Source organism: Bubalus bubalis, chromosome X, assembly GCF_019923935.1.
Source record: "Bubalus bubalis isolate 160015118507 breed Murrah chromosome X, NDDB_SH_1, whole genome shotgun sequence".
Classification (NCBI taxonomy): Eukaryota; Metazoa; Chordata; class Mammalia; order Artiodactyla; family Bovidae; genus Bubalus; species Bubalus bubalis.
In genome coordinates this window covers 8,152,080-8,174,466 of record NC_059181.1, presented here as the reverse complement: position 1 = coordinate 8,174,466, position 22,387 = coordinate 8,152,080, and the positions used below count along the sequence as shown (strand labels likewise).

Genomic DNA, 22,387 nt, shown 5'->3' with positions numbered 1-22,387 from the left:
TTAGTGTTTAGCATTATATATATGTATGTGTGTGTGTGTGTGTGTGTGTGTGTGTGTATAGCACTGACATTTTAAACTCTCATCTTATCCCACTGTTTCTGCCTAAACAATAAAAAATAAAAGCATTTAAGTGTTCCATATGTACTGCAAACTAAAAACTTTCAAATCTTCTCATATTGAACCATTTCCATGTTTAAAATTTATCTTAACCTTTGAGTTGTCTCTGGAAAAGCAGCACTTAACTGCTGCCATTAGGGATGCCAATTCTTCATGCATTAATTTTACTTAGGGAGATTAAACATTGAGCCCAAACATGCACAATTGGCACGAGTCCACCTAATTTAAGGAAGGCTTCAGGAGTGATTGACATAATAAGACAAATTCTCCAAGGCACTAGGGGCCACAGACAGAAGACGGAAGAACTCCTCTAAAGGAACTTATTATCTTAAGATCTGGGACTTTTTTCATCTTTTTAACCCAGACACATGGCAACACCATTGATATGAAATGTTGTTTTTCACAAAGAGCTCTATAGTTGTTGACTCAGAAGCTTCCTCAGGAATGTATTAGAGATAGTGTCTTTTGGCCTCCAGTATCAGTGGGAAGTGCTCTGTGCTCAGTCATGTCCAACTCTTTGCAACCCCATGGACTACAGCCTGCCAGGCTCCTCTGTCTATGGGATTTTTCAGGCAAAAATACTGGATTGGGTTGCCATTCCCTTCTCCAGGAGATCTTCCTAACCCAGGGATCGAACCCAGGTCTCCTGCATTGCAGGCAGATTCCTTGCCACTGAGTCATCAGGGAAGCTGTGCAGCATCATTACCACCCAAAATATCTAAAAGACTGGAAATCCAAAAACTACATTTACCACTCTCCATTGACATTCATATTCCAGGTGTGATACAGGTTCTGCCAACTAGATATACTCAGAGGAGATATGGAAAGCAAGAGGGAAATAGCAGCCATTCTTTTCTCTGTTATTTGAACTTAGAAATATGGTTCAGTAGTGTGATGCTGGCTAGATTCCATGGTCACTAGAGTGGTTTCCTGGGCTTCCCTTGTGGCTCAGATGGTAAAGAATCTGCCTGCAGTGCGGGAAACCTGGGTTTGATCACTGGGTTAAGAAGATTCCCTGGAGGAGGGCATAGCAACTCACTCCAGTATTCTTGCCTGGAGAATCCCCATGGACAGAGGAGCCTGGCTGACTGGGCTCTAGTCCATGGGGTCGCAAAGAGACAGACACAACTGAACGACTAAGCACAGCACATAGTAGTTTCCTGGTCCCTGCATTGCAATTGCATTGGAATAAAATCTTGCGGTCAGCCAAGAGAGGGCCTCTTGATTTTGACAGTAGAGTGTCTGTCTACAATGTGGGAGACCCAGGTTTGATCCCTGGGTAGGGAAGATTCCCTGGAGAAGGAAATGGCAGCCCACTCCAGTACTATTGCCTGGAAAATCCCATGGAGGGAGGAGCCTGGTAGGCTACAGTCCATGGGATCGCTAAGAGTCGGACATGACTGAGCGATTCCACACACACACACAACCCTTCTAATAGTTCTCTTTGTTATTGTTGTTGTTCAGTCACTGAGTCATGTCCGACTCTTTGTTACCCCATGGACTGCAGCACAGCAGACTTCCCTGTCCTTCACTATCTCCCTGAGTTTGCTCAAACTCCTGTCCATTGAATCAGTGATGCCATCCAACCATCTCATCCTCTGTCGTCCCCTTCTCCTCCTGCCTTCAATCCTTCCCAGTATCAGGGTCTTTTCCAGTGAGTCGGCTCTTTGCGTCAGGTGGCTTCAGCATCAGTCCTTCCAATGAATATTCAGGGTTGATTTCCTTTAAGATTGACTGGTTTTATCTCCTTGCTGTCTAAGGGACTCTCAAGAGTCTTCTCCAGCACCACAACTCGAATGCATCAATTCTTTGGTGCTCAGCCTTTTTTATGGTCCAGCTCTCACATCCATAAGTGACTACTGGAAAAATCACAGCTTTGACTATATGGACCTGTGTAGACAAAGTAATGTCTCTACTTTTTAATACACTCTCTAGGTTTGTTATTGTTATTCTTTCAAGGAGAAAGAGTCTTTTAATTTAATGGCTGCAGTCACCATCTGCAGTGACTTTGGAGCCCCCCAAAATAAAGTCTCTCATTTTTTCCATTTTTTCCCCATCTATTTTCCATGAAATGATGGGACTGGATGCCATTTTCTTAGTTTCTTGAATGTTGAGTTTTAAGCCAGCTTTTTCACTCTCCCATTTCACCTTCATCAAGAGGCTCTTTAATTCCTCTTCATTTTCTACCATAAAGGTGGTGTCATCTGCATATCTGAGGTTATTGATATTTCTCCCCACAATCTTGATTCCAGATTGTGCTTTATCCAGCCTGGCATTTTTCATGGTGTACTCTGCAGATAAGTTAAATAAGCAGGGTGACAATACACAGCCTTGACATGCTCCTTTCCCAATTTTGAACTAGTCTATTGTTCCATTCCCAGTTCTAACTGCTGCTTCTTGACCTGCATACAGGTTTATCAGGAGGCAGGTAAGGTGGTCTGGTATTCCCATCTCTTTAAGAATTTTCCAGTTTGTTGTGATCCACACAGTCAAAGGCTTTAGTGTAGTCAATGAACTAGAAGTAGATGTTTTTCTGGAATTCTCTAGCTTTTTCTATGATCCAACAGATGTTGGTAATTTGATCTCTGGTTCCTCTGCCTTTTCTAAATCCAGCTTGCACATCTGAAAGTTCTCGGTTCACGTACTATTGAAGCCTAGCTTGAAGGGTTTTGAGCATTACTTTGTTTGCATGTGAAATGAATGCAATTGTGCAATAGTTTGAACATTCTTTGGCATTGCCCTTCTTTGGGATTGGAATGAAAACTGACCAATAGTTCTCTAAGCAGCTAATTCTTTGTATTAAATTTCTTTCTGCCTAAAACTCCTAAAGAGGTTTCTTCTAGGGAACATGATGATAGTCATATCTGTAATCCCACTGTGAGTTGTTGTTAGCAAAAATGAGATTTTAAAGGCCAAACACAGGGATCTGAAGTTATGGAGATAGATGGGTGTGCTTTCTTTATTTTTTATGGTTTTGTTTAGCAAAAGATGATGCAGGGCTTTTGTAGGATGGTTGTAAAATACCTCTTTCCAGTGTTGGATATTTCCCATTGTCATAATATATGTATCTGTTTTCTAGAGGTGACTACTTGTAACAGTGGTTGTATTCAGTTGTATCTCAGAGCAAATTCTCAACTCTGACTCTACATTGGAACCACTCAGTGGCCTTACAAAATGATATGCACTGGGCTCCACTTCCACAGATTCTGATATATTTGGTTTTGGTGGAAAACAGACAATAGTATTTTGTAAAAACCTTTCCAGTAAGTCTAAAAGGCATTCGGGGCTGATGACAACCGGACTAGGCCAAACCATAGCACTAGAGTTGAGTATAATTCACAACAAACTCACAGTGCATAGATAAAGCCCAATAGAGAGGCATGTAAAATGCTCTAGTGGCTACTTACTCAACACATTTCAAATAAGGGTGTCAGCAGTGAGGCCTGGATTTGTCTAGGGATTATTGGGAGAGAATGACTAAGGCTGGACTTTGAACAATGATTGGGGTTTGCACAGGTGAAAGGGAAGGAAGGGGAAATCCAGGCAGTGGAAACAGCCAGGGTAAAGGGGCAAAGCAGATATGAACATGCTACAGTGGATATGAGATGTGGGTAGTTAAAAATCTACCTGGCAAGAAGGGAGTATGAAGGTTGAAAGAACAGGAAGGAGACAGATTTAGAAAAGGTCAAGTGGGTCAGATTACAGAGGGCCTCAGAAGCCAGGAAAAGGAGCTTTAACTGAGAGCATCATGCAGTTGGGTTCCCCGATAGCTCAGTTGGTAAAGAATCTGCCTGCAATGCAGGACACCCCAGTTCGATTCCTGAGTCAGGAGGATCTGCTGGAGAAGGGATAAGCTACCCACTCCAGTATTCTTGGGCTTCCCTGGTGGCTCAGCTGGTAAAGAATCTGCCCACAATGCGGGAGACCGAGGTTCGATCCCAGGGTTGGGAATATCCCCTTGAGAAGGGAAAGGCTACCCACTCCAGTATTCTGGCCTAGAGAATTCCATGGACTTTGGGGTTGCATTTAGAGGCTTCCCTCATAGCTCAGTCAGTAAAGAATCTGCCTGCAGTTCAGGAGACCCAGGTTTGATTCCTGGGTTGGGAAGACTCCCTGGAGAAGGAAATGGCAACATACTCCAGTATTTTTGCCTGGAGTATTGCATGGACAGAGGAGCCTGGCAGGCTACAGTCCATGGGGTTGCAAGAGTCGGACACATCTTAGTGACTAAGCCACCACCATGCAACTGGAAGGGCAGTGAAAGGAATGTCCTTGGTCTTCTGTCATGATAAATGGTGCCATCTTTGGGAAACTAATATTCCTAAACTGAAAAATATTTCAGCTTGATAATGAAAGCTTAGCTCTGGACATAGTGAGTCTCTTCTCTTGGAATGGAAAGAGATGGGAGAGTGACTTGGGATTTAAGCACCATCACAATTATATATTGGCTGTTATGAACTGAGGTTAATGATTCTCCCAGAATCCTCAGGCAACAGTAAGAATATGTTGGGTAAGTTCAGTCTTTTCTCATCATATGACCTGATGCTAGCTTGGGTGACATGGGTCATGAGCACTCACAGTGTTTCACCTAGATCCCTTCTGATCCCTTGTGCCATTTCAGTGCATGCCCATGTTTGATTTATGAAGACTTTTGTTTCTAATCCCTGCACCTGTAGATCTCTTTGGAAGAAGCCCCACAGGTAACTGGAGCTGTCTTCTGCACAGTTGAGACCCAGGGGTGTCTGAGATTGATGTTCCCCACATACTATATTTTCCTGGCAGCCCTGAACCAATGACTGGTAGGTATCAGAGCATGAAAACCTTGCTCCTTTCCAAGTTGAGGCGAAATCTGGAGCCTAACTTACACCCCAGATCTCCCCTGAAGAATCAGACCAAAGCTAACTTTCTGAAAACCTTGCCCAAGATTGGAAGTGTTTGTGGCATTCTCTCTTCCCTGCTCTGCTTCTCCAACTCCCTTCCAGGCTTCCCTAGGAGCACTTCCTTAATGTATCATGAGTAGAGGAATCCTTGCCTCCTTGGAGTCTTTCCTAGAGAACCCAAGCTAAAGAAGCACAGTACCATTTGTAGAGTGCTCTTACACAAGCCATGTTGACAATCCTTATTGTGGGCTTTTGTTGTCCTCACTTCCACACTAGATTTTTAATGGATAATTAAAAAACAAAAACAAAACCAAGTACCAGGATAAAGCTGAGAATTTGACTTGGGAGTTTGTTCAACAAGTCAAAATAGCTGCTCTCTATTTTTATAAAATCTGAAGTTATGAATCAGCACATCAAATTCAAGACCTAGATCTGATGTTATTGGATATAGAAAGGACTATTTAAAATATCAAAGCTTAGCAAAGACTCTTTTCCATTCTTATTATTCCCAACGTTCATACAAATTATTTGCCTTATGCTTCAAAACCAAGTGTATTGCTGTAAAAGCTCATCTTAAATTAGAAGTTTGGGATTAATAGGCACTACTGTATATAAAATAGATAACCAACAAAAACCTACTATATAGCACAGAGAACTATACTGAGTATTTTGTAATAACCTATACAAGAATCTGAAAAAATAGATATATACATATGTATAACTGAATTTGCTGTACATCTGAAACTTACAGCACATTGTAAATCAACTACAATTAAAAATAGAAATCTCAGAATCCTAACTGTTGGGAAGTGCAGTACAAAATAGCTGGTTGGAGGAAGTCCTTGGTAAAATGGCGAAGGGCCAGAAGTACCCCGGCTTTGTGTGCTGTGGGCAGAAAAACATCTCCTGCCTTTGGTTATGCCCGGCGCCAAGATTTAATAATAAATATTAAGGATGTTGCTTGAGAAAACGGGTTATGGGATAAGCACATGGGTCACTTAGAGCACGCTGTCCTTGAAATATTTTTACTGATTAGGTGTTAACCACATACATGCTCTGCTGGCTATATACTCTAAGCTCTTCGTTCCTGCTTCTATAAAAAGGCTTGACTGCAGAAATAAACTTGTCAGTCCTTGCAAGAGACTGTCCGAGTGTCATTCTTTCAGGTTCGTCATTTCCAAGTCCTGGGGAGAAAATCCCCAACAAGTGGCACCACGAACAGGGGCTTGAAAGAAAGGCTGAACAAAGCGACAAGCCCCTGCAGAAAGAGGTAAGCAGGATGGGACAACATAACAGTAAAATTCCTTTCATTTCTATAATGCATCATTTTTTGAAACTAAACGGTATTAATGTTTCAAGAGATCAGTTGAACGACTACTATCATATTTTACTGGAACAATTCATGGTTCCCAGAAGAGGGGACACTCAATCTAGACTTATAGAAAAGGGTTAAAAATAATGTTTTGCAAGCATATCGGCAAGGGTTACATGGTCACTCATACAGGCTATTATAGAACAAATTGAAGGGCATAATGTTGATTTGGAAGTAAAAACTATTCAATCTTTACATGAATATGAGCTTAAGGAGCAAGATATGCAAGGTGCTTTGAAATATAAGAATGTTATGCTCAATCAGACACAATCCTTAGAAAAACAACTTAGAGGCATATATATACAGGATATGTCAAAACTGAAGCCACTTAGAACGGAGGTCATTTCATTCAACAGACAGCCCAAATCTGAGGTTTTTCCTTCTGCTCCACCTGTAACAGCAATTGCTAACTTTGCTCATACTAATCATTTCACTCCTCCTCGGGAGATGCCTGCTTGCACTTTCTCTTTCCCAATGCAATTTAATCAACCTGCCCAAGGCCAAAATACTTGAGCTAATCTAGATTTCGGCATGTTGTCTAGCTTTAAGAAAGCATGCACTCTGTATGGACCTACTTCTTACTGTATAGAATTTCTCGAAGGATGGGCTGACTGTTGGATGCCATATGATTTTTTTCAAGTAGCAAAGATGATTTTAAATCCTCAACAATTACTGCAATGGCAAATGTGGGTTAATGATGAGGCCCAACAGCTGATGATTGACCAGCAATCTCATGGTAACCCTGCCACTTTAACATATGATATACTCACTGGAACAAGAGCCATGGCCGATATGATTGCACAATTAGCTAATATTACCCCTCAGATGTTACATTTCATTAAAGAAACTGCCTGCAGGGCATAAGCAAAGGTTGATAGCACTAACTCTGATGGTTCATTTATTAAGATTATTCAAGGACATGAAGAGGAATATTCTCAATTTATAGGGAAATTAAAGGATGCAATTGAAAAATCTATTAAGGATGTGACTTTACAAAATATTATTTTAAAACAACTTGCTTTTGAAAATGCTAATGAGGAATGTCAATCCATGCTTAGACCAATTCGAGAGACTAACTCTCTTATGGAATATTTGAAAGCTTATAAGGATATCGGATCTAGTTCCCATAGAGCAAAATTGGCAACATTAGAAACCTTTAATGTACAGAAAGCTACTATTGCCAAATGTTTTAACTATGGGAAGCCCAGCCATATGAAAAAACAATACCACCTGCCAATACAGGCCAGAAAAAAAATAATACTACTTCTAATAAGAAGAGACCCCCAGGAATATGTCCAAGATGTAAAAAGGAGTTCCATTGGCTGAATGAATGTCATTCTAAATTTGATAAGGATGGAAACACCTTGAACCCTGGTGCACAACAAAAACAACAGGGAAACTAATAAAGGGGCCGTCCTCTAGCCCCACTACAAAAGGAGGACCTAGTGTTATGATGCTACAAGCAGCTACATCTAAGAGTGCTTGCATTGATATACCTAGTCCTTATGATATGGAACTAATAGAATTATACAACCCCCACAAAATGCCCACTGGATATTATGGCCCGATTCCACCCGGGACAGTGGGACTAATTTTGGGACATAATAGCTGCACAATGAGAGGTTTAGTGGTATTGACTGGTGTTATGGATGAAGATTATGAAGGGGAAATACATGTTATGGTAAATGTTATGAAAATGGGAAATATATACTTACAAAAAGGGGAACGTTTTGCACAATTATTACTTTTGCCATATGTCAAGCCAATGAAGGCATCTGATAAAGTTCGGCAGGGAGGCTTTGGCAGTACCAACCTTACTGCTGCACTATCCACCTTATTAAAGGAACATCAGAAACCCATGCTTACTTTATGCATACAGGGAAAAAATTTCACAGGCATATTAGATACCGGAGCTGACATTTCAATCATTTGGGCTGCAAAATGGCCCCTTGATTGGGGTAAGGTTATGGCTCCTTCTAGACTATTAGGAATGGGTGAAACTGATGTCACACAAACTTTTGTCAATGCATCCTATTTACAAATGTATGGCCCTGATCAAATTGTAGCTTATCTTAAACCATATATTACTAATATCCCTATCAATTTATGGGGACAGGATTTTCTTGAACAAACGAAAGCCACAATTTCTTTAAATGAACCTTTTTAATGGGGGCCATTGAGTTAACACCGCTGCCTCTCGATTGGGAATCTTTTTTTCTTTTTTTAATTTTATTTTATTTTTAAACTTTACATAACTGTATTAGTTTTGCCAAATATCAAATCTGATACCCCAATATGGACACCTCAATGGCCCCTAACTAAAGAAAAATTAGCAGCTCTTACGCAATTAGTAAATGAACAATTACAAAAAGCTCATATAGAACCTTCGTTTTCCCCGTGGAATTCCCCTGTTTTTGTAATAAAAAAGAAATCAAGAAAATGGTGAATGGTGATACATTTAAGAAATGTTAATAATACCATGTTACCTATGGGGCCCTTACAACCCAGATTGCCCTCCCCTTCTATGGTACCAAAAGGATGGTCTATAATTATTATTGACTTACAAGACTGCTTTTTTACTATACCTCTGCACCCTAAAGATAGAAAACATTTTGCCTTTTCAATTCCTTCTATAAATCACATGGCTCCTGTTAAAAGATTTCAATGGAAGGTGCTACCTCAGGGAATGATGAACTCTCCTACCATTTGCCAGTATCTGTTTTATTACAACCTATTAGAGATAAATTTCCTACTGCATTTATAATTCATTACATGGATGATATACTTCTCTCTATGGAATCTGAACTCTGTTTGCAACAGTTATATAATAAAGTTACTACTACTCTTCAAAATCATGGCCTGCTTGTTGTGCCAGATAAAATTCAATAGAAAGCACCCTTTACTTTTTTATTTTTTTTAGAAAGCACCCTTTAATTATTTAGGACATGTTATGGAAGAATCTAAAATCAAACCTCAAAAAACTCAAATTTCTGTGCAATCTCTACGCACACTGAATGATTTTCAAAAATTGCTAGGAGATATTAATTGGCTACGGCCATCTGTCGGCATCCCCACCTATGCCTTAAAAACCTATTTAAAATTTTAGAGGGATCCCCTGACCCTAATAGCCCTAGGCAGCTAACAAAAGAGGCCAAAGAAGAACTGGCCTTAATGGAGAAACTCATTCAACAGTCTTTCTCAACTCAGCTAGATCATGATCAACCAATGTCTTTATATATATTCCCCACTGAACATTCGCCCACAGCAATTATAACTCAACATAGCCCAATAGAATGGGTATATTACACACTAAACAGTCTAAAAAAAATGTATCATATATTGAGAAAATAGGGCAATTAATTATGTCAGGAAGAAGCCATGTACAAACTTTGACTGGCTTTGATCCATATGCAATACACGTCCCCTTGACAAAAAAGGAATTGCAAATTGCCTTACAATATAACCTGACCATGCAAATGGCATTAAATGATTTTCAAAATGTTATTTCATTTGCCAAAGAGAAAATTATAGGACTTTCTACAATGTACTAAATTCATTGTAACTAATATCATTGCATCCCAGCCTATTTCCTATGCACCCACCTATTTCATTGATGGCAACAAGAAAGGCATAACAGGGATTATCGGCCCTGATATCAAAGAAAAACTAACCACTACCTATTCTTCAATACAAAGAGTTGAATTGTATGCTTTATATGCTCTTTTGTCACTTCAACCATTATCCTTCAAAGTATATACTGATTCCAAATACCTTGCTTCCCTTTTTCCCAATTTTGTTACCACCTTTTTATACAACCTAGATGAAGAATTATATACTCTCTTTTCACAGACTCAAGCCTTAATTCGATCACGTATGGAATCCTTCTTTATTGCACATATGTGTGCTCATTCAGGTTTACCTGGCCCTCTGGTTTCAAGAAATGATGCTGTTGACAGGCTCATAGCTCCCATTTTTACGTCTGCCAATGACAAACATGCTAATCTTCATACCAATGCTAACAGATTGCACTCTAAATACCATATTCCTCTTACTGAAGCACAGCATATTATTAAAACCTGTGATGTCTGTGCCCCTCTGCATTTACAGACTACGATTTCAGGAATTAATCCCCGGAAGCAACAACCTAATTCCCTTTGGCAATCGGACTTCACTCACTGCTCGTTAAGAAAGTTTTCTTTGCTTTTTGTCTCAATAGATACATTTTCCGACTTTATCTGGACAATACCTATCTTCTCAGAATCCAGCAAACACGCCATTTCCTTACCCTTAACTCACCTTCCCCGTTATGGGGATTCCTTCAGTCCTGAAAACAGACAATGGACCTGCATTTACTTCGCACTCATTTCATTCATTTTTATCAGAATGAAACATCACACACATTACAGGAATACCCTATAATCCCCAAAGTCAAGCCATTATTAAAAGAGCCCACTGCACCCTAAAAACTCATTTATTAAAACAGAAAGGGGGAATATAGAAGAGGAGATACACTTCTTATCCTATGAACCCTCAATTATTATTATCTTTAACTCTTTATTCCCTAAATTTTTTAAACTTAACAAAACATAATTCTGATACTCGTGCAGATAGAAATTTTGCAGAAGACAAAAACAGCAAATTAGAAATCAATACAACAATATGGTATAAGCAATTTAATCAGTGGCTGCCAGGAATCTTATGACTCCTAGGCAAAGGTTATGGTCTTGTTGTTGCAGATGGAGAGAAAATCTGGGTTCCCCTTCGCCATGTCTGTTACCAAGAGGGACCCCAAGACTGGACTCCCTTGGGAAGTGATGAAGTTGACACAAAGGGTCTCGTCAATGACCCTGGAGGAATCAATGAGGAGATGCCATCGTTTGAATCCTTACCCGACATGGGCTCAAGTGAAAAACATGACTCGTCAGGCTGAGCAGACACTGAAGAGTACTGAAACTCCTGTGACTCCAGATAAGCTGTTTCTGGCAATGTTAGCTGTTCTTTCCTGTTCCTCTGGGGTAAGTGCAAAATATGTTTATTGGGCATACATACCCAACCCACCACTTCTCTCCATAGTGGATTGGGTAGATAAAGCCCCTATGATCTTTACTAATGATAGCATGCATTTTCCAAGTCCCTGGTCCATAAAGCTACCAATTCATGAAGAAGATGAGGGAAAGCCAATCAACATTTCCGTGGGATTCAAAACCTTGCCTATCTGTTTCGGATCTCATCCCCTTTGCATGACTATCTTCCCACAGTGGTGGGCATACTCTGCCAACAATGGGACTGCTTTGCATCTGGGAATGTTCGCTATGGCATCTTTCTTACTTAATGGCTTCGAGCGACATTATCCAGGCCAGATAGCCAACTATTCGAACTCACTTTTTCAACCAGAGGAACCTTCATGTCATACTGTATCTTGGAGAAGAAAACAGGAGATACAACCGTTACATTGGTCTGACTGTTGAGGCCAATTTGGGAAAGTTTCTATAATTCAGCAAAATCATACTAATCATACATTTAAATTTGTTGACTGGGGACCTCATGGGCTGTTTGTAAACTGTTCTGAAGAGCAGGAGGAACATCATAACTGCTCCTGGTTTAATAGATCAAGCATTGGAGGCTTTCATAAATCTAAGACAAGTTTCTGGACTGATAAGGACATATTGCTGAATTGGTATAATGGGGGCTTATCACCCCCACACCCCAGGATTATCGTTCCCATTGGGCCAGAGCAATGGCACATTTGGAAAATTCCAGTAGCCTTAGAGTACTTCTCTAGTGTTTATGGGACTATGGGTATGTTTCGTCCTTCTAATTATACCTTCCTATACAATAGTACTGGCTATATTCAATCATGTGTTCACCTTCCATATTTGTTTATCGTAGGGCATTTTGATATTGACTTATCGACCAAGATTGTCAATTGTACTGCATGTGCATTGTATACCTGCCTTAATCACACCATTTCATATCACAATGCTAGCATAGTGCTAGTTAAACAAAGATCTGAGTTTTGGTTTTCCGTAAACTTAACTGAACCTTGGACTGATTCTGTATTTCTTTCTGTATTATTGAAAACTGGACTTAGGCGATCTAAGTGCATCATTGAGTGGATTATTGCAGGCATCTTAAGCCTTATTTTTTTGTGACTGTAGGAATTTTGTCTGGTTACATAATTCTATACAAAATCATGATTTTATCACTGCTTGGCACAAAGACTCTCATGATCTTTGGACTCGACAAGCTCAAATAGATCAGCAATTAAAAACACGAATTAATGAGTTACAAACTGTGGTTATCCACTTAGGAGATCAAGTGCAGCAACTGACTTTCCAAACACGTATACGTTGTCACTGGAATTTTACTTCTTTTTGTCTAACATGCCCTATAATAGCACTTAATATCCTTGGGATAAAGTTAAAGCGCATTTGCAGGATCTCACAGATAATTCAAGTTTAGACATCAATTTGTTGAAACAACAAGTTGCTAATTTTCAAGTTAAGGTACTTAAGGAATTGTACAGCACTCAATTTTATGATACTTTAACCAAAACCCTATCGTCTCTAGACCCTAGAACTTGGTTTTCAGGAAACAACATTTTTATATATGTATTAATCATCTTGCTTTTTCTGTCATTGCTTATAGGATATAGATGTCTCTACTCAAGACTCCATGCCTCCCACAACGGAGTCTAACTAGCAGCTGCCATGCTTAAATTAAAAACAAAAGGAGGATATGTTGGGAAGCGCAGTACAAAATAGCTGGTTGGAGGAAGTCCTTGGGAAAATGGCGAAGGGCCAGAAGTACCCCGGCTTTGTGTGCTGTGGGCAGAAAAACATCTCCTGCCTTTGGTTATGCCCGGCGCCAAGATTTAATAATAAATATTAAGGATGTTGCTTGAGAAAACGGGTTATGGGATAAGCACATGGGTCACTTAGAGCACGCTGTCCTTAAAATATTTTTACTGATTAGGTGTTAACCACATACGTGCTCTGCTGGCTATATACTCTAAGCTCTTCATTCCTGCTTCTATAAAAAGGCTTGACTGCAGAAATAAACTTGTCAGTCCTTGCAAGAGACTGTCCGAGTGTCATTCTTTCAGGTTCGTCATTTCCAAGTCCCGGGGAGAAAATCCCCAACATTGACCACAGTACTCTATTCATAATTTTTTTTTTTTGCAAATTTAAGTGACTCATAACCCAGTTTTATATGCCATTCTAATAAAATCTCTCATGTTCTTCAGTCTGCCCCCAAAACATAGTGTAAATAATCTTCTGTCACACTGGACAAAATTCCATTCATATTTTCTTTCATAGTCACATGCAAATGCACACACGTGCACACACTCCACAGTCTTCTCTAAACAGAAATATCTTCATGAATGATGCTATACTTCACATTGTAGTACCTAGCTTAGTGCCTGGCATGTAATAGACATGAAAGAAGAAACACATTTTTTGAACTTTAATCATTAGCAACACAGTTTTTCTCCCTGCATCCCATTTTCCATTATAAACCCAGTGATTTGGGGCAAGGAAAATACCTCTTTATTTAGGAGGAGTCTGGAATGCATTGGGAATTCCTCTCAGATAGAAAGAATGAGTCCTCTCCTTCCATCTTGGGGGGAATATAGAGAAGAAGAAGGAGAAGAGGAAGGAAAGCATGAGAAGGTGTGCCTTGGCTTCCTTGCTCTGGGTTGAATCCTGCAGTGGAGAGGTCTGGTACATCATCTCAGAGAAAAGTTGAAAGATGAGTGGTTTGGGGTGTGTGTGATCCTAATTGGGAACTCCTGAGATGACAGGCATGTAAGGAGGGACAACATTGTGGAAAGTGGTCCTGTTGTGACTCTCTTGTGTGTCCCCCAACTTTCCATACATGGAATGGATCTGAAAGTTTCCAGAGGCTTCAGGGAAGAACCAAAGTGAAGCTTGAGAATCTACTGGGGAACTTTCCATGAAGGGTCTCTGTGGAGGAGAAGGGAGCCTAGTATCTGAGCAATATAGTGAAGGCCATTGAGGGAGTGGGCGAACAGAAGAGTGAGTCAAACCTTGAAGGGTTTAAAAAGCCAAAGAAAATCAAAGTGGGGCCCAGAAAGCAAGGAGAGATGGTTACCTGGACTGAGACGACAGATCACAAGATGTACAAGCCATGGATTTGAGCCATGCATGTGAAAGGCAGCCAGTTCCAGAAGTGTAGCAAACACAACCTCACAGTAATACCCATCTAGAAACCAGAGTAGCCCTACAAAAATGGGCCCCAACTGCTCCTAACACTAGAAGGGTCACAAGCTTCCCCATCCAACCACATCTAGGGGAAAGGGGGAACAGGAAAGCAGCCTTAAGGGGGAGGTGAAATTTAAATTGACTGAATATTCTATAATACAGACTGAATTATATAAAAAGGATTATTTAGACCAGAAGAGAGAGAAAAATCTGTTAACTTTTTTCTCTTGTGTCAGTTATCTCTGGCCATGCATAATTTTCTATTACTGCTGTAATAAATTATCACAGGCTTACTGGCTTAAACAATGCAAGTTTATTATCTTACAGTTCTGGTGATTGTAGGTCTTGACACAGGTCTCCCTGAGCTAAAATAGAGGTGTCAGCAGAGCTGCATTCCTTTCTGGAGATTCTAGGAGAGAAACCATTTCTTTGCCTTTTCTAGATTCTAGAGGTCGTCTGTAGTTTTTGGCTCATGATACCCTTCCTCCATCTTCCAAACCAGAATTTCTGACCATTCTCCCACAGCCATGTCTCCCATTACCATGGAGGGCTTCCCAGGTGGTGCTAGTGGTAAAGAACCCACCTGCCAATCCAGGAGATGCAAGAGATGCAGATTCGATCCCTGAATCAGGAACAGCCCCTGGAGAAGGAAATGACAACCTACTCCAGTATGCTTTCCTGGAAAATCTCATAGAGAGAGGAGCCTGGTGGGCTCCATGGGGTCACAGAGTCAGACACAACTGAGTGACTGAGCACATGATTAAAGGGGGCCCAATGAGATGATCCAGAATTGCCTCCCCATCTCAAGACCCTTCACATCATCATAACTGCAAAGTCGCCTTTGTAAGGTAACATTCACAGGTTCTCTGGATTAGGGTGTCAACATCTTTGTGATTTTTTTAAATTTTCATTGGAGTATAGTTGATTTATAGTGTTGTATTAGTTTCAGGTGTACAGCAAAGTGAATCAGTTATACATATACATGTATCTACTCTTTTTAAGATTCTTTTCCCATATAGGTAATTACAGAGTGTTGAGTTCCCTGTACTATACAGTAGGTTATTAGTTATCTATTTATATGTAGTAGTATGTATATGTCAATCTCAATCTCCCAATTTATCCCTCCCCTCCCCTTCCCCCCTGGTAACCGTAAGTTTGTTCTATATCTGTGACACTATTTTTGTTTTGTAAGCTCATTTGTCTCATTTTTTAAGTGAAAGTGTTAGTTGCTCAGTCATGTCCAACTCTTTGTGACCCCATGCCTACCAGACTCCTCTGTCCGTGGAATTCTCCAGGCAAGAATACTGGAGTGGGTTGCCATTCCATTCTCCAGGGTACCTTCCCAACCCAGGGATCAAACCAAGGTCTCCTGCATTGCAGGCAGATTAGATTCTTTACCAATTGAACCACCAGGGAATCCCATAGATTCCACATATAAGCAATATCATATGGTATTTACCTTTTTCTGTCTGACTTACTTCATTTAGTATGACAATCTCCAGGTCCATCCATGTTGCTGCAAATGGCATTATTTTGTTCTTTTTATCACTGAGTAATATTTCATTATATATATATATATATATATATATATATATATATATATACTGCATCTTCTTTATTCATTCATCTGTTAATGGACATTTGGGTTACTTCCATGTCTTGGCAATTCTAAATAGTGCTGCTATGAACATTGGGGTCACATATCTTTTCAAATTAGAGTTTACTAGTGTGTCAACATCTTTGGGTGGCCATTATTCCACCTGGCATAGGCCATGATGATGTGGAGATATCAGAGGGCAGGGAGAAACACTCAAGACTCCTGAAGGGCCCCTCTTGGCTCAGAATGAGCATCCTGGCACTTCCAGCTCATTCTGTTAGCCTGGGCCAGAGTCAAAGTAGGAGGCACTAGAGAGTTCTATGGCCAAGGGCCTTCATTCAGGGCATGGAGAAGAAAGAGAGTCATTTCTGCCATCTACTCATCTCCCACCCTCGCCCATAGCACTCCCTGCTAGTGAGCCAATGGTAGGCGCTGGAAACCAGCTCACAACACTACATACTTGCACATTACTAAGCTGAAACTGTCATGTAATGTACAAATGTTAGTCAAGGAGAATTAAATTTAATTCTACCATGAACAGGATGGTTATAACATGCGCCTCTTAAAGCTGAAGAAAATATAATGTGAATGAGAATGATAGAGCTGAATCATCTTTGTTTATTTGGCCACTTTTGTTAAAGTGGTCATGTTTTCTGCTTAACTTTCATCATAATTTTGTGGCTTCCAGTCAGGTTTTCCCCATTTATAAGTGTAGCATTTCCTAAACATCCATGAATTCAAAAATGCTAGAGTCTGCCTAGGCAAATCCTGAATTTGGAGGAAAAAAAGACAAAATAAAATACTAACAGACAAATAGATGTTAACTATTTGGAAAATAGTGAAAATCCAAGCACTTTTTAAAACTATATATCTTAATCATGTTTTGATCAATTTTTCTTCTTATTTCATACCAGAGCTGCTTTATATGAGCAATTTATTCATTTGTGAAAGAAAACTTAAAGTTTTGTAACAAGGTAACTTTTAAGAGTATAATTTTCCTGAAATATATTAATTTTGAACAATGAGCCCATGTGTTTCTTTTCTACGAAGATCAAGGAAAGACCAAAACAGATATTATGCGAGTCTATTTGAAAGCAAATTTTGATTCTTTAATGAGGAATACCATGCTAACACAGTGCCTCAGATTGATCATTTTTCCAGGGCGATCAGTTACTTTAGCTGTGATTGTAACTGATCATCTGGCAATGCATTTTTCTCTGCCCCTCCCTATTTCTGCATTGTCATGTCCTTTACCTGCATTCACTGCTGGCTGTCACCTACACATCCCAGCCTCACTCCTGATCTCGAGCTTCTCATGACTTGGAGATCCTCTGATTCCACAGGTCCCAGGGAGGGTGAACTTAGACTGAGATGCCTACTCTATGAAGGGTCTTGCATGGCAGCGTGCATCCCAGGGATCTCATGAGCTCTCCAAGTCATAGCTTTCCATCCACCTCTCCTATGCCAGACCATCCCATTGCAACCCCTAGCTACTGGGTAGATAAAATGAAAAGCTGATGTTATCACTCTACTGTTTAACATTATCTAGTGGGTCCTCCTTACAAGTAGAATAAAAAGCCAAAATGCAAACATTGACCCCCTTCATGCCCCTCAAAAGTCATCTCCTTTGTCTCTCTCTTCATTCACTCTTTTCCAGCCACACTGCTCTTTCTGTCATGGGGTCCTTGGACTTGCTCTTCCCTCTGCCTGAAGCCCTTATTACTGCAACTCATAGATATTTTGTAGATGGGTCAGACACTGTTCTAGTTTGTGTGAACTAAACACATGAAAAGCCCTGCCCTACTGAAGCATACACTCTCTTCCTCAGGATTTTTAATGGCTGTTTTCTGAATCTTCTCTGATTTTCCTAGCTGAAGAAATTCATACCTATAGTCACCCTATGCCATAACTCCCTTTTGTTTTCTTCATTCTTGCTGTGCATAAAAGTATCTGTTTGTTCACTGTCTTATTGCTTTGGAATGTGATCTCCGCTTCTCTCTTGCTCTTTACTGGTACCAAGAACTGTACAGGCAGTGGGAGAGGAGGTGCATGGCACGGTTTCCTAGGCTCTGTAGCTGGTGCATCAGAACACAACCTCTGCTTATTTTTTCCACAGGAAATGCGTTTCTTTGAAAATAATTATCATTTATCATAACTACCCATTGAAATTATGCCTAGAAATAGTAGAAAGTTATAGAGTCAGTTTTAGAGATGGGTATTCTCAAAGTTGTTTGCTTTTGAACATAACAAAGTGATTCTGGATAAGGTGAGAAATTCCAAATCTTAGAAAGTAATTTTGTTTAAAACTGTGGTTGTCAGTTGCCAAGATATGCAGTATTAAAATGCTTTGTCGTGCAGAAGCTTTTAAGGTTAATTAGGTCCCATTTGTTTATTTTTGCTTTTATTTCCAATATTCTGGGAGGTGGGTCATAGAGGATCCTGCTGTGATGTATGTCAGAGAGTGTTTTGCCTATGTTCTCCTCTAGGAGTTTTATAGTTTCTGGTCTTACGTTGAGATCTTTAATCCATTTTGAGTTTATTTTTGTGTATGGTGTTAGAAAGTGTTCTAGTTTCATTCTTTTACAAGTGGTTGACCAGAGTTCCCAGCACCACTTGTTAAAGAGATTGTCTTTAATCCATTGTATATTCTTGCCTCCTTTGTCAAAGATAAGGTGTCCATATGTGCGTGGATTTATCTCTGGGCTTTCTATTTTGTTCCATTGATCTATATTTCTGTCTTTGTGCCAGTACCATACTGTCTTGATAACTGTGGCTTTGTAGTAGAGCCTGAAGTCAGGTAGGTTGATTCCTCCAGTTCCATTCTTCTTTCTCAAGATCGCTTTAGCTATTCGAGGTTTTTTGTTTTTCCATACAAACTGTGAAATTATTTGTTCTAGCTCTGTGAAGAATGCTGTTGGTAGCTTGATAGGGATTGCACATCAAAGGAAACTATTAGCAAGGTGAAAAGAAAGCCTTCAGAATGGGAGAAGATAATAGCAAATGAAGCAACTAACAAACAACTAATCTCGAGAATATACAAGCAACTCCTACAGCTCAACTCCAGAAAAATAAATGACCCAATCAAAAAATGGGCCAAAGAACTAAATAGACATTTCTCCAAAGAAGACATACAGATGGCTAACAAACACATGAAAAGATGCTCAACATCACTCATTATCAGAGAAATGCAAATCAAAACCACTATGAGGTACCATTTCACGCCAGTCAGAATGGCTGTGATCCAAAAGTCTACAAGTAATAAATGCTGTAGAGGGTGTGGAGAAAAGGGAACCCTCTTACACTGTTGGTGGGAATGCAAACTAGTACAGCCACTATGGAGAACAGTGTGGAGATTCCTTAAAAAACTGGAAATAGACCTGCCTTATGATCCAGCAATCCCACTGCTGGGCATACACACTGAGGAAACCAGAAGGGAAAGAGACACGAGTACTCCAATATTCATCGCAGCACTGTTTATAATAGCCAGGACATGGAAGCAACCTAGATGTCCATCAGCAGATGAATGGATAAGAAAGCAGTGGTACATATACACAATGGAGTATTATTCAGCCATTAAAAAGAATACATTTGAATCAGTTCTAATGAGGTGGATGAAACTGGAGCCTATTATACAGAGTGAAGTAAGCCAGAAAGAAAAACACCAATACAGTATACTAACGCATATATATGGAATTTAGAAAGATGGTAACAATAACCCTGTGTACGAGACAGCAAAAGAGACACTGATGTATAGAACAGTCTTATGGACTCTGTGGGAGAGGGAGAGGGTGGGAAGATTTGGGAGAATGGCATTGAAACATGTAAAATATCATGTATGAAATGAGTTGCCAGTCCAGGTTCGATGCACGATACTGGATGCTTGGGGCTGGTGCACTGGGACGACCCAGAGGGATGGAATGGGGAGGGAGGAGGGAGGAGGGTTCAGGATGGGGAACACATGTATACCTGTGGCGGATTCATTTTGATATTTGGCAAAACTAATACAGTTATGTAAAGTTTAAAAATAAAATAAAATTAAAAAAAATAAAAAATAAAATAAAATAAAATAAAATGCTTTGTCATCTCAAGCAGGAATGGGCAAGCTGTGTTGGATGGGCAAACCTAAGGATAGGATTAAGTTTAAGGACAAGGACAGCAAGGCTCAAAAAGACTGAAGATGATGGGTTTGAGGGAGTATAGCCTGTGGAGGGAAGACACAGAAAATATCCTTTTGGCACTTCTTGTCTCTCCCTACCCCTGCCTTTGCTGGTGAAGTAACAGTTGTAGAATTCAGTTCCGCCTGGAAGCAGCATGAAACCCAGGAATGATACTGCTTGAACACAGATAAGCTGTGCCCTGCTTGGAGGTTGTAAGGAAGATTGATCCCATTTCCAGGGCATGGCTGATGCTGGAATGCCTTTAGATCTAGACATTTCTGTGTTTGTGTGGAGACTTCCTTCCCAATTGCACCCATAGAAGCTTCCAGTCCAGCAGTGGTGATGTGTGCTTGGTCTTCTCTCATGGCAGTGGAGGACTGTGTCATATTGCTTGACTACCAGTAATAGCATGAGACAAAGATGGCAACAGAAGAGCCTGGGACTCTTGGGTCAGAACAAGAACAATAACAAAATATTTCCATTGTTCTTTGCTGAAGGTAACAGTAGTCAGAACTGAGGCTCTTGGACCAAATGACCAACTCTAAACTTCTTAGAATTAGTTTGAGGTGGATTATATGGACGGCAGAAAGACGTTTCTTGCAAATAGGGGGTATCGGGGCAAAGAATCCGTTAGTACAAATGAAAAAGTCATAAGAAATACCATTATTTTGTATCCCAACCTGGTAATGAGATGAGGATGAGAGGAGGATGAGAGGTTGGATGGCATCACCGACTCAGTGGACATGAGTTTGAGTAAACTCCGGGCGTTGGTGATGGACAGGGAGGTCTGGCGTGCTGCGGTCCATGGGGTCGCAAAGAGTCGAACACGACTGAGCAACTAAACTGAACTGAACTGAATCTGGTAAAGCAGGACATACCAGTTTCATACATATTTAAAGCACAATTTTGAAACGAACATTTATTTCCCTTGAAGTAGGTTGTGCCCATATAAAGGACACTCTTAGAAACACTTCACTGTATCAAAAATGTCAGTGAATTTATTTAAAATCAAGTCTGAAAATCCCATTGACATTGAAAAACTGCCTGTTAATATGCTTTGTCTCTGTGAGAGATTAAAACTTTTCTTTTTAGAAAGTGTGAAGGTTATACACAAAAGAGTAATAGATAGAAAATAGATAAGTGGTTGCCAGGGGTGAGGCTGGCCATAGGGGTGGGGATGACTCTAAAGGAGTAGCACAAGGAAGCTCCCTTGGCTTGGTGGGCAGCTCTGTATCCTGATGCTGGTTAAATGAATTATACACGTGATAAAACTGCATAGACCTACACATGCATGTATACAGATGTGCATGCAAAGCTGGTAAATGTGAATAATGTCTATAGATTGCACCAATAACAATCTGCTGGTTTTGATAATATACTATAAGTTATATAAGGCATTACTATCCTAAGAAGCTGAGTGAAGGGTAAACAGAAATCTCGGTACTACCTTTCAACTTCCTGGATGGAAGTCTTTAATTATTTTAAGATAAAAAGGTTTTTAAACAGATAAAACTGTGACTTTCATAGGATGGAGTCAGAGGATTCTCAGGATTTGACGAGAAATACCCAGTTCAGTTCAGTTCAGTTCAGTCACTCAGTCATGTCTGACTTTTTGCGACCCCATGGACTGCCGCACGCCAGGCTTCCCTGTCCATCACCAACTCCCAGAGCTTGCTCAAACTCTTGTCCATCGAGTCGGTGATGCCATTCAACCATCTCATCCTCTATCATCCCTTTCTCCTCCCACCTTCAATCTTTCCCAGGATCAGGGTCTTTTCAAATGAGTCAGTTCCTCACATCAGATGGCCAAAGTATTGGAGTTTCAGCTTTAGCATCAGTCCTTCCAATGAGTATTCAGGACTGATTTCCTTTAGGATTGACTGATTGAATCTCCTTGCAGTCCAAGGGACTCTCAAGAGTCTTCTCCAACACCACAGTTCAAAAGCATCAATTCTTCAGCGCTCAGCTTTCTTTATAGTCCAACTCTCACATCCATACATGACTACTTGAAAAACCATAGCTTTCACTAGACAGACCTT

At 40.2% G+C, this 22,387-nt stretch overlaps 1 protein-coding gene across 1 annotated transcript; it reads left to right on the top strand.

The window, feature by feature from the left end:
* Positions 1 to 11,005: 11,005 nt before the first annotated feature.
* LOC112582240 (endogenous retrovirus group K member 25 Env polyprotein-like) lies at positions 11,006 to 13,362 on the top strand. The gene has a single exon (XM_044936871.2). The coding sequence runs from the start codon at positions 11,088 to 11,090 to the stop codon at positions 11,835 to 11,837; it is 750 nt and encodes a 249-aa protein (XP_044792806.1). The 5' UTR covers positions 11,006 to 11,087; the 3' UTR covers positions 11,838 to 13,362.
* Positions 13,363 to 22,387: the final 9,025 nt, after the last annotated feature.